Source organism: Oncorhynchus gorbuscha, unplaced genomic scaffold, assembly GCF_021184085.1.
Source record: "Oncorhynchus gorbuscha isolate QuinsamMale2020 ecotype Even-year unplaced genomic scaffold, OgorEven_v1.0 Un_scaffold_1264, whole genome shotgun sequence".
Classification (NCBI taxonomy): domain Eukaryota; kingdom Metazoa; phylum Chordata; class Actinopteri; order Salmoniformes; family Salmonidae; genus Oncorhynchus; species Oncorhynchus gorbuscha.
This window is the reverse complement of record NW_025746091.1, coordinates 991-14,023: the sequence shown is the minus strand read 5'-3', so window position 1 is coordinate 14,023 and position 13,033 is coordinate 991. Positions and strand designations below refer to the sequence as shown.

Here is a 13,033-nt window from a genome sequence, read left to right as displayed (position 1 = left end):
GGGAGCAACAGTTGGCTTTGACTGTGCTGACTTTTGCGTCAATGAAGTCGGCACTAAAAATACTTTTTGGTGAAAAGATGTCTGTCGCGCCAATGCAAGTGAGTGACGCAGCATATTACACTGATCAGCAGAGAAAAGGCACCAACACGTCACATTCCCATGACAACCAGAAGAGGGGGCCATTGCCCGGCACAAATCCACTGGACAGATATGGAGGAGATCAAAATGTGTTATTTGTCAAAGCACCACTGGGTTAAAGACTATCCTCATAAAAACGAACAAGTTAAACTAACAGAGGAAAATATAAACACAGAGATTGAGCAACATTGCATCAAACAAATCTGCTTCTGATACTGAGATCTGTATAGTTGAATCCTTAGGGTCTGCTGTGGTTGATACTGAGATCTGTATAGTTGAATCCTTAGGAAATGGCTTGATAGCTGTGTCAGTGAACTAAATATGAAAGAAGTACAACATATGATTGACAAACCAAACAACAGAGCTTTCAAATTTAGAGATGGGAGAACTGTTCATTCTACCAAGAGAGTCAAGATACCAGCAGAGATTGGTCAGACTAAGTGTCACATTGAAACAGAGGTGGTCTCTACAGATATCCCCTTACTATTAAGCAAAGCTTCCCTCGGGAAGGAAGGGGCTGTACTAGACATAACAAATGACAAGGCAGTGATGATTAAACAACCAGTGACCCTTGAACTTACTACCTCAGGCCACTATTGTGTAAACATTTTAGACAGACATCACACAGAGTCCATGTAAGAATTGTATTCTGATGGACACAGAGCACATGGAAATTCTGACATCACAGAGAACATGGAGATTCTGACACCACAGAGCACATGGAGATTCTGACAGCACAGAGAACATGAACACAAAGGAAAAACACATTGTATTGTTAACTTCACAAACAGCTTGGACATGCTACAGTTGACAGACTTCAGAAATGACAGTTCTGGGAATAATGATGAGTATTTCCATTCTACAGCACCCTCAGTGGCTGCCGAGTTCTGTCAGTCCCCACCGCGGCCGCGTGTGGCAACCTCTTCAGTACCTGCGAACTGAGACGAGAATATTGGTCTGTGATATCGCAAATTGTTTCACCAGTGGGAGTCACCGGGTCAGTTGCTGGACTGACGCCATTAGTGTCATTGTAAGGGTTGACAGACCCCACAAAGTGTAAGGTGTGTCATCGGAAGCAGAGTATACTCTGCGTATCAATGTTTTTCTTGCTGAGACGGCCGCAGTGTTTGTGGAAGTGTCCGAAGGGCAAGAGAAGTTAATCTCAACTACCGTATTGCATGATTGCAAGGAGGAGGGAAGTTGCTCATTCACAGAGACAGCTGGCTCGAAATCATGACACGAATGGTCAATCAGATTGGCTGATGGAATGTGTCGAGATATCGTAATCTCTCCTTGGATCAGATTCTGCCCCAAGATGTTTCTAAACGTCTCTTTCCCGAGGGTGCTTTCGACAGATACCCTCGTGAATGACTGCGTTGCAGCTAGCATTAGGGGGCGACAGTGTGGTCGGTAGAGAAGGCACGGTGGCCTGTGACCATACCTGGTTGGTTTTCCAATCCATCAATGGGAGTAACCGATTAATTAAGTCTGCTCCAAGTAGCAGGGTTACAGTTTTGAGGCTGGTAACATACACAGGGTGAATGAGCAATACGTCCTTGAAGTGTAGTTTCAGCATGACTCTCAATGTGAGAGGCGAGGTAGTCTGAGTGACCCCTCGAAGTGTAGTGTCTCATCGTTCCACTTTTAACCAACATTTAGTTGGCTTCAAAGCCCTTTTAGATCATCAAACAATGTTTGAGAGATGAGTGATATCGTCGCACCCGAATCAATTAGCGCATGACAAGTGATGCAGTCCTCCAGGACTGTTTCCAGCTATGGTTGTTTCGATTCGTGTTTAGTGAACATGTTCCCCACAAAGTGGAGTGGTTCTTCGCAACAACGTGTTGTGTCAATTCTGTTCAAGGTGGAAGCAGATCGACTTTTCAGATTTTGAGTGGGCTTGGCTTTAACGAAGCGTTTGACCTTTTTCTTCGCAACCTTTGTATCAGAGTCTATAGACAAAACCCGGTGGCTTGTTTCTTGATCAAGCGGGCTCTGGATAGGGTCTCTGATGAGAGCGGGAGAGATTTTAATTTTAACGTCCTTGCTTATGTTAATTCCTGCGGACCTGGTGTCCGGTAATTCCCCGTCTAGTCCTTGTGACGATCTTTTACCCTTTTCTCAAAGGTTTCTCGCTTTAGTTCTTCATGTAGTGGAACTTCTGGAGAACATTGGTCTACGTTTTGATCATCCTTCAACCATTTGTTACCCTTGTGCTCTGACACTTTGTGTGGGTTGGGTGCAGGAACGTAGCGAATAGGTCGATTGTAGCGGTAGTCGTTTTGATGGCAACGTACTTAACAGTTATTTTGACCGCAGAGGTTATTGGAATCATGGTTTCGTGGTAGAAACTGTTGTTGTGCTTCATCTCTGAATGCTCCAATACCTGATAATGCACCCTCTGACTGATGTGAGTGCTCCTGAACCCGTAGCGTTCGGGTAGCCATCTAACATGTCCTCTATGTCAGCTAGGAACGTCTCAGTATCGTTTGGCTGACCTGGAACGGGGTCAAAGATGGGGAAATTCTTGATGAGTTTGTCAAGGTATTCCGCTCCAAGCGGGCAGAGAGGGTTGGCTTCATCCTGTGGAGAGATTGGGGCTGAAAGGCCAAGCTTTGGCTTTGCTGGCCAAGAGGCGCAATATTACTCAGCGCCGAATGGCCAATAGGAGAAGACTGAGGGACACTTGAGGGAGGCAAGGTCTGAAACCTATCGTCTTTACTCCTGTGAGTACAGGGCTCCGGTTGCCTGGATTGGTAGTCACGCTGTCGAGTGTGACCATTCTGGACTTCCTCCAGATGATACCTAAGATGGTACCTGCATTGCAGAGTCCACTTGAGCACTTAGAGTACTGAGTTTGGACACGTGAGTGTCAAACTTGCTCCTTTCGGTCTCACACTTACAGATATACAGATATGCCTGTAGTCAGTCCACACTGTTGTAGTGCGGTAGGCGGACAAAAATACTTCGGCTCCAACTCCGAAGATCTATCCTCTAATGTCCAACCTTTCTGGCTCTAGAAGTTAATATTGACCGACAGAAATAGTACCGTTGTAACGGCCGTTCTTGGTGGAAGAAGAGGAGGACCAATGCGCAGTGTGGTAAGTGTCCATATTGATTTAATAGAACAATCGAACACTGGAACAAAACAATAAAGCGACAACGAACGAAACGAAACAGTCCTGTAGGGTGAATACACAGAACACAGAACAGAAAATAATCACCCACAAATCAAGGGTGAAAACAGGCTGCCTAAGTACGGTAAAACAAAGACAAAAAACAAAGGAACTAAGGTCAGAACGTAACAACCGTCTGGCCTAACGGACTAAATCTGGAATTTATCACTCATTGCTCTGACGCTAAAAACCACTACTGGAGGCGCTCTGGAGCCTCTTCGAATGGGAACACACACACACAACCAATTTGAATGTAGCAAAGCAGTCCGTTTGTACAATTCTGTTTGCACAGTTGATATATAGAATTCAACAGCAAAGTAATTCTATATTCGATTCCTCACAGCGGGGCGTCAAATGTTGTCTGTCATTAAACTGAAGACTTTGTTTTAATCAAAGATTCTATGTAATTAGTTACTCGATTAAACTGAATAATCATGTAACTGTAATTAACTAGGAAGTCGAGGCGCCAAGGAAAGTATTCAGATTACAAAGTTATAATTTCCCAATATAACCTTTCAGATATTTTCATATCTAATCAATAGTCTTCTGATTGATTTATTTTACCTCACGTTAGTCTCAATCCAAACGTCATAAATTGTTGGTTATCTGCACGAACCCAGTCTTCACTATGAGTCATCCATACATCAATTGTCTTAAATAATTTATTTATTACTAACTAATTCACAGAAATGCATAAACAAACAGTAAATATGGTTACATGTGGTGATAGAATGAGCCCTAGTGGGCTGAACCGACATGTGGTGATAGAATGAGCCCCTAGTGGGCTGAACCGACATGTGGTGATAGAATGAGCCCTAGTGGGCTGAACCGACATGTGGTGATAGAATGAGCCCTAGTGGGCTGAACCGACATGTGGTGATAGAATGAGCCTAGTGGGCTGAACCGACATGTGGTGATAGAATGAGCCCTAGTGGGCTGAACCGACATGTGGTGATAGAATGAGCCCTAGTGGGCTGAACTGACATGTGGTGATAGAATGAGCCCTAGTGGGCTGAACCGACATGTGGTGATAGAATGAGCCCTAGTGGGCTGAACCGACATGTGGTGATAGAATGAGCCCTAGTGGGCTGAACCGACATGTGGTGATAGAATGAGCCCTAGTGGGCTGAACCGACATGTGGCGATAGAATGAGCCCTAGTGGGCTGAACCGACATGTGGCGATAGAATGAGCCCTAGTGGGCTGAACCGGCATGGCAGTTTGTTAGACAAGAGGGGAGTGGGGGGTTTTACCAAGAAGTCACTACAGACTTAATTATAACAATTAAAATGCTAATCCTTTACACATGAATGCTCACTCATTCGGGAACAATTGCAATCAATATATATATTTACGCTCAGTGTGGTGAAAAGTCTTTCTTTTGTAGAATTGTCCCTCTCTCTCTCTGTCATGGTTAGAGGGGATAGTTCAAAGTGACATTAATTATAGAATGGATGTTTCGGCAGTTGTCGTTCTTCGCGTTCAATGACACCGAATTCCTAGTAATTAGTATCAAAGACTTGTTCTTATTCTGTCAGTATCAATAGTCTAAGAGTTTAACAATGTGGTATGGTTAAAAGATTCTACAACCTTTGTCCTCCCCTAAGTTGAGTTTTATTCGGAATGGCAGAAAAGGGCTGTCCCAGGATGTCTGGCCCTAACTGGGCTCAGGGGCGGTCCTCTGATTTAGTTCAAATCAAAAGGGAATCATATTTTCTTCATTAAACAGTCCACAATCATATTCCACAATTATACAAACAGTATCATACTCATTCATTCATCTTATACAACAATTAGATGTAAACCTTATATCTGAGGCTATTATATAAACAGCGTTATGGTAATGTGGCCACACCGTCTCTCTTGAGCTTCCCAAGTTGTGACAAACGGACCAGTTCGTAGCTGGATTCTTCACCGATCTTTTACACTTTCTCTGGAACATGAAATTTGTTCGTACCTCAAGTTCTGTGAGGTAGAAGGATTTACTTTTGTCTCCATGAAAAACCACTCTCTATAACTGTGTGTCCATGAGGTCTTCTCAGGAATTTACAACCACTGACCACAGCAGTCTGGTTGTAGAAGTAGAGAGCGGGGGATGGTGCTCGCTGTACTCCAAGAGGGCAACGTCATGGCACAGTTTAGGTCACCTAGCAGCACTAGCTCTGAAGATAGATGGGGGGCCATCAGTTCACATATGGTGTTCAGGGCACAGCTGGGGGCAGAGGGTGGTCTATAGCAAGCTGCGACAGTGAGAGACTTGTTTCTGGAAAGGTGGATTTTTAAAAGTAGAAGCTCGAATTGTTTGGTTACAGACTTGGATAGAAGGACAGAACTTTGCAGGCTATTTTTTATTTTTTATTTATTCATCGGTTATTTTACCAGGTAAGTTGACTGAGAACACGTTCTCATTTGCAGCAACGACCTGGGGAATAGTTACAGGGGAGAGGAGGGGGATGAATGAGCCAATTGTAAACTGGGGACGATTAGGTGAGAGTAGATTGCAACTCTACCCCAGTTCTATCTTTAAACAGATTCAGTTCTATGGTTAGAGCGTTGGACTAGTAACAAGGTTGCATTCAAACCCCAGTTCAAACCCCCATTATTCAGATCTGTTCAAACCAACTCTTAGTTTCCTCATTCAGATCTGTTCAAACCTGTTCAAAACCAACTCTTAGTTTCCTCATTCAGATCTGTTCAAACCAACTCTTAGTTTCCTGATTCAGATCTGTTTAAACCAACTCTTAGTTTCATTCAGATCTGTTCAAACCAACTCTTAGTTTCCCTCATTCAGATCCAAACCAACTATTCAGATGGTTTCCTCATTCAGAGTTTCGATCTGTTTAAACCAACTCTTAGTTTCCTCATTCTCTGTTTAAACCAACTCTTAGTTTCCTGATTCAGATCTGTTCTTAAACTGTTCAAACCAACTCTTAGGTTTCAAACTCCCCATTCAGATCTGTTCAAACCAACTCTTAGTTTCCTCATTCAGATCTGTTCAAACTGTTCAAACTCTTAGTTTCCTGATTCAGATCTGTTCAAACCAACTCTTAGTTTCCTCATTCAGATCTGTTCAAACCAACTCTTAGTTTCCTGATTCAGATCTGTTTAAACCAACTCTTAGTTTCCTGATTCAGATCTGTTCAAACCAACTCTTAGTTTCCTGATTCAGATCTGTTCAAACTGTTCAAACCAACTCTTAGTTTCCTGATTCAGATCTGTTCAAACCAACTAAACCAACTCTTAGTTTCCTGATTCAGATCTGTTCAAACCAACTCTTAGTTTCCTGATTCAGATCTGTTCAAACCAACTCTGTTTAAACCAACTCTTATTCAGTGTCCTGATTCAGATCTGTTCAAACCAACTCTTAGTTTCCTGATTCAGATCTGTTCAAACCAACTCTTAGTTTCCTGATTCAGATCTGTTTAAACCAACTTTAGTTTCCTGATTCAGATCTGTTCAAACCAACTCTTAGTTTCCTGATTAGATCTGTTTAAACCAACTCTTAGGCAAATCTTAGTTTCCTGATTCAGATCTGTTCAAACCAACTCTTAGTATTCAGATCTGTTCAAAAACTCTTAGTTTCCTGATTCAGATCTGTTCAAACCAACTCTTAGATCAGTGTTATTATTCATTATTTATTTATGATTTGTATTAATCAAGGCATAATCAGGATTCATTTAGTATTGTTTAGAAACATGTTATCTACTCCGTTAGACAGAAAGTTACTCCAGTCATCATCCAGTTCAGTTACTAAACACAACCAAAACAAACTGCAAATGCAACCAATGAGTTTGGAACCAAATACTAAAATGTTGACTACTTTAATACACTATGTAAATTGATCAGAATATTTACGACTTCTTCAAATTATCAAAGTATGGGGGGAATAGATACATGAAGTGTTTTCATTTCAAACAGTGAAACAGATTTGTTAAAATACCCTCAAATAAAAGGTGACATTATATACTGTCACCTCATATGAAACATTTGATCTCAAATCCAAAATGTTGAAGTATAGAGCCACATTTAAAATGTTAGCTTCACTGTCAAAATAGATATGATGTGGACTGTATACTCAATACAATCTATATTTGATACCTCACTGTCTAAATAGATATGGTGTGGACTGTATACTCAATACAATCTATATCTGATACCTCACTGTCTAAATAGATATGATGTGGACTGTACATATATGCCATTTAGCAGACGCTTTTATCCAAAGCGACTTACAGTCATGTGTGCATACATTCTACGTATGGGTGGTCCCGGGGATCGGACCCACTACCCTGGCGTTACAAGCGCCATGCTCTACCAACTGAGCTACAGAAGGACTCACTATAGTATACAGAAGGACTCACTATAGTATACTCAATCTAAATCTGATACCTCACTGTCTGTCTTCTGACTGATACTGCTTTTTAAACTGGTCTGGTCAGTCTACTCAAATATTTGTACTATACATGTTTCTATCTGCAGGCAATACTTTGATCATTTGTCATTTCTAATAATGATACAATATTTAATTTATGAATAGATATGGCAGGTTTCAGGACACTGATATATCTGAATATGTTGAAAAATATACTGCCACTATTTTCACCACCAAAGAATAGCAGTGTGATTTTAATATGATTTGACTCTTTGCAGGCTGTCAGGCTGTCTAGTCACAGAGGAAGGCAGTGCTTCTCTGGTCTCAGCTCTGAGGTCAAACCCCTCACACCTGAGAGAGCTGGATCTGAGGTACAATCACCCAGGAGACTCAGGAGACAGACTGCTCTCTGCTAGACTGGAGGATCCACACTGCAGACTGGAGAAACTCAAGTATGTAGAGGGTTTATGTCAATGTTCATATCAGACATGTTTGACTCATCAGGCTGGTTAAGACAAACATTCTGAACACCACTTGGACAAAGTTGTGTGTGTGTGGTTAAATGTCCTGTCTGTATGTGGACAAAGTTGTGTGTGTTCAGTGTTCAGTGAGTTCAGTGCAGTATAAACTTGGAAAAAGTACTTTTTTTTAGCTCCCAGCAGAGGACAACGTTGCCTCACCTCTATTACCATCCATGGGTAGACCTCCTGGGATACCAGTGTGTGTGTGTGTGTGTTTCACTCAATGACTGTCTGTTCTTCTGCTTACCGCTACAGTGTGGGACATGGTGGAGAGAACAGAATGAAACCTGGGCTTAGAAAATGTGAGTGTTGACTGCTGTGAAGAATAAGTCTTAATTCAAGTAAAGTCAAAGACCACCATCATTACTTACTTGGTCTTATTAAATATCAGCTGTAGTTCTACAGAAGCAGAAATCAGGGACAACAAAGTTTACAAAGAGTATCTTTGTGTGTGTGTAATTAATGGAAATAAGTGTGTTTATTTTTCCAGACAGTATAACATATGATCATTTAACATGTCTCAAGTTACCTTAACTTCTCCTTTTGATACCTAGAAACATCTACATTAAATTCATTAGTGAAAAGTGAGTTAACATTCTAATGTGAATGATGATGATTTCTAATATTGTGTCTGGTTTCATCCATCAGATGTCTGTGATCTCACACTGGACCTAAACACAATAAACAGACACCTCTCTCTGTCTGAGGAGAACACAAAGATGACATGGAGGACAGAGGAGCAGCCGTATCCTGATCACCCAGAGAGATTTGAGGACTGTAGACCGGTGCTGTGTAGAGAGGGTCTGACTGGGCGCTGTTACTGGGAGGTAGAGGGAGTGGAGGGGCTGTTATAGGAGTGACATATAAAGGAATCAGCAGGAGAGGAGGGGGTGATGACTGTTGTCTTGGACACAATGACAAGTCCTGGAGTCTGTTCTGCTCTGACAACAGTTACTCTGCATGTCACAATAATAATCCCACTACCATAGACGTCCCCTCCTCCAGCTCCCACAGAGTAGGGGTGTATCTGGACTGGCCAGCCGGCACTCTGTCCTTCTATAGAGCCTCCTCTGACAGACTGACCCACCTGATCACATTCACCTCCACATTCACTGAGCCCCTCTATCCAGGGTTTAGGGTTCATGATGTTGACTCTTCAGTGTCCCTGAAATAATAACCTGACACACACACAAACACACACACTGAGACACACAAACACACACACTGAGACACACAAACACACACACAGAGACACACACACACACACACACACACACACTGGACCACACACACACACACACACACACACACACACACACACACACACACACACACACACACACTGAGACACGCACACTGAGACACACACGCACACACACACACTGAGACACACACGCACACACACACACACTGAGACACACACGCACACACACACACTGAGACACACACGCACACACACACACTGAGACACACACGCACACACACACACTGAGACACACACGCACACACACACACTGAGACACACAAACACACACACACACTGGACCGACACACAAATACTGGACACACACACACAAAAACACACACACTGGACGGACACACACACAAACACACACTGGAAACACACACATACATTGTACACACACTCACACACACTGGACAGACACACACACACACTGGACAGACACACACACACACACACACACACTGGATACACAGACATTGGAAACTCACACACACTGGACAGACACACACGCACACACACACACACTGGATACACAGACATTGGAAACTCACACACACACACACACACACACACACACTGGATACACAGACATTGGAAACACACACACACACTGGACACTCACACACACTAGAAACACGCTGGACAAACAAACACGCACACAATACTAATGTGATCATTTGTTGAATGTCTTTTTTATGTTGAATAACAAATTGTACAATTATATATGGACATACGCTCCATAGTTGTACTTGTATACAAGGCTATATTGTACTTTTCATAATAAAACATAATTGAAACAAGAAAAGGCTTGTTAATTGTGAAAACAGTTTGGTTATCGATTCTTCATTGCCTCTGCCAGTCGCAGGTTGATGTTTGTCATGAATCTTGACCTGGAGGCAGAACTGTGACATTTCCTCTACATATGACAGCAACAAAGTCAAAATTGGCTATATCGTAAACATCTGTTCAAAATAATTGTATTTGTTGGACTTAATTTAAGGGAAGGATTAGCAGTGTGGTTGGGGTTGAGGTTAGGATTAAAATCAGATTGTATTACTTTGTGCCTGTACCAACTAGTGACCACTTTACAGAACTGCCTCCAGGGCAAGATTCATGACAATAAATGCCAACCTGCCTCCCAGTCATCCCCTCCTTATCTTTACAAGGCTGTAGAACATACAAGTTAGTGATGTGGGGGTTCTCTCATAACCCTCAGTCCCCAGGTGGGTAGATGGCAGGTTGTATAAAGAGAAGCTAGTGATGTGGGGGTTCTCTCATAACCCTCAGTTCCCAGGTGGTTAGATGGCAGGTTGAATAAAGAGAAGCTAGTGACGTGGGGGTTCTCTCATAACCCTCAGTCCCCAGGTGGGTAGATGGCAGGTTGTATAAAGAGAAGCTAGTGATGTGGGGGTTCTCTCATAACCCTCAGTCCCCAGGTGGGAAGATGGCAGGTTGTATAAAGAGAAGCTAGTGATGTGGGGGTTCTCTCATAACCCTCAGTCCCCAGGTGGGTAGATGGCAGGTTGTATAAAGAGAAGCTAGTGATGTGGGGTTCTCTCATAACCCTCAGTCCCCAGGTGGGAAGATGGCAGGTTGTATAAAGAGAAGCTAGTGATGTAGGGGTTCTCTCATAACCCTCAGTCCCCAGGTGGGTAGATGGCAGGTTGAATAAAGAGAAGCTAGTGATGTAGGGGTTCTCTCATAACCCTCAGTCCCCAGGTGGGTAGATAGCAGGTTGAATAAAGAGAAGCTAGTGATGAGGGGGTTCTCTTATAACCCTCTGTCCCCAGGTGGGGACCATGAATGTATAAAACATTAAGGACACCTTTCTTTCCATGACAAACTGTGAATCCAGGTGAAGCTATGATTCCTTATTTTTCACTTGTAGATGAAAGGGAGGAGAAAAGGTTCTCTGGGATCTGTGGGACGCTAACGTCCCACTTGGCCAAAAGCCAGTAAAAACACAGAGCGCCAAATTCAAATAAATTACTATAAAAATCAATCTTTCATGAATTCACACATGAAAGACACCAAATTAAAGCTACACATGTTGTGTATTCAGCCAACATGTCTGATTTCAAAAGGATTTATGGCGTAAGCACACCAAACGATTGTTAGATCAGTACACAGCCACAGAAAAACACAGCCATTTTACCAGCCAAAGATGGGAGTCACAAAAAGCAGAACTATAGATACAATTAATCACTAACCTTTGATGATCTTCATTCATCAGATGACATTCAGATGACATTCATTGGACTTCATGTTACAGAATACATGTATGTTTTGTTCGATAATGTTCATATATCAAAATCCCGGTTTACATTGGCGCCATGTTCAGAAATGCCTCCAAAATATCCTGAGAAATTGCAGAGAGCCACGTCAAATAACAGAAATACTCATCATAAACTTTGATGAATGATACATGTTTTACATAGAATTAAAGATACACTTGTTCTTAGTGCAACCGCCGTGTCAGATGTAAAAAAAAAAATGTTACGGAAAAAGCAAACCATGCAATAATCTGAGACGGCGCTCAGATATAAACAACATTTCTCCTCCATGAGTCAACAGAAATACAAAATTACATCATAAATATTCCATTACCATTGATGATCTTCATCAGAATGCACTCCCAGGAATCCTAGTTCCACAATAAATTGTTGTTTTGTTCGATAATGTCCATTCATTTAAAAAAGTAGCTACTTTTGCATGTCCAAAAGCTTGCGCAAGTCCAGGCGAACGTCGGACGAAAACTTTAAAAAGTTATATTACAGGTCGAATAAATTTGTCAAACTAAGTAGAGAATCAATCTTTAAGATGTTATCATAAATATTCAATAACGTTCCAACCGGAGAATTCCTTAATTCCTTTCTCTCTACAGAAGTAATGGAACCCAACAAGATATCATGTGGAATGCGCATGACCAGGAACTGGCTCTCTGCCAGACCACTGACTCAAACACCTCCCATCCAGCCCCACATCACAGTAGAGGCTTCATTCAACATTCTACAGACTGTTGACATCTAGTGGAAGGCGTAGGCAGTGCAAACAGATCCATATCTTACTGGGATTTGAATAGGCGATGAGTTGAAAATCGACCAGTCTCAGAATTCTCACTTCCTGTTTGAATTTGTTTCTCATGTGTTTGCCAGCCATATGGGTTCTGTTATAGTCACATACATCATTCAAACAGTTTTAGAAATTTCAGAGTGTTTTATATCCAGTAGTAATAATAATATGCATATATTAACATCTGGGACAGAGTAGGAGGCAGTTCACTCTGGGCACGCTATTCATCCAAAGTGAAAATGCTGCCCCCTATCCTAGAGAAGTTTTAAAGAAGGATTTTTAAGCCTGTAGACAATTGAGACATGGATTGTGTATGTGTGTCATTCAGAGGGTGAATGAGCAAGACAAAAGTTTTAAGTGCCTTTGAACGGGGAATGGTAGTAGGTGCCAGGCGCACTGGTTTGTGTCAAGAACTGCAACACTGCTGGGTTTTTGACGCGCATGTTCGACCAGCCAAAGGACATCCAGCCAACTTGACAACTGTGGGAAGCATTGGAGTCAACATGGGT

At 42.2% G+C, this 13,033-nt stretch overlaps 1 protein-coding gene across 1 annotated transcript in view; it reads left to right on the top strand.

The window, feature by feature from the left end:
* Positions 1-9,423, top strand: part of LOC124022018 (NLR family CARD domain-containing protein 3-like) — a 64,264-nt gene extending 54,841 nt beyond the window's left edge. Inside the window, 4 exon segments of the mRNA XM_046337073.1 lie at positions 7,964-8,137; positions 8,462-8,508; positions 8,855-9,034; positions 9,037-9,423. Coding sequence (XP_046193029.1) covers positions 7,964-8,137; positions 8,462-8,508; positions 8,855-9,034; positions 9,037-9,380 — 745 coding nt within the window. The 3' untranslated portion in view covers positions 9,381-9,423.
* The last annotated feature ends 3,610 nt before the right edge of the window (positions 9,424-13,033 follow it).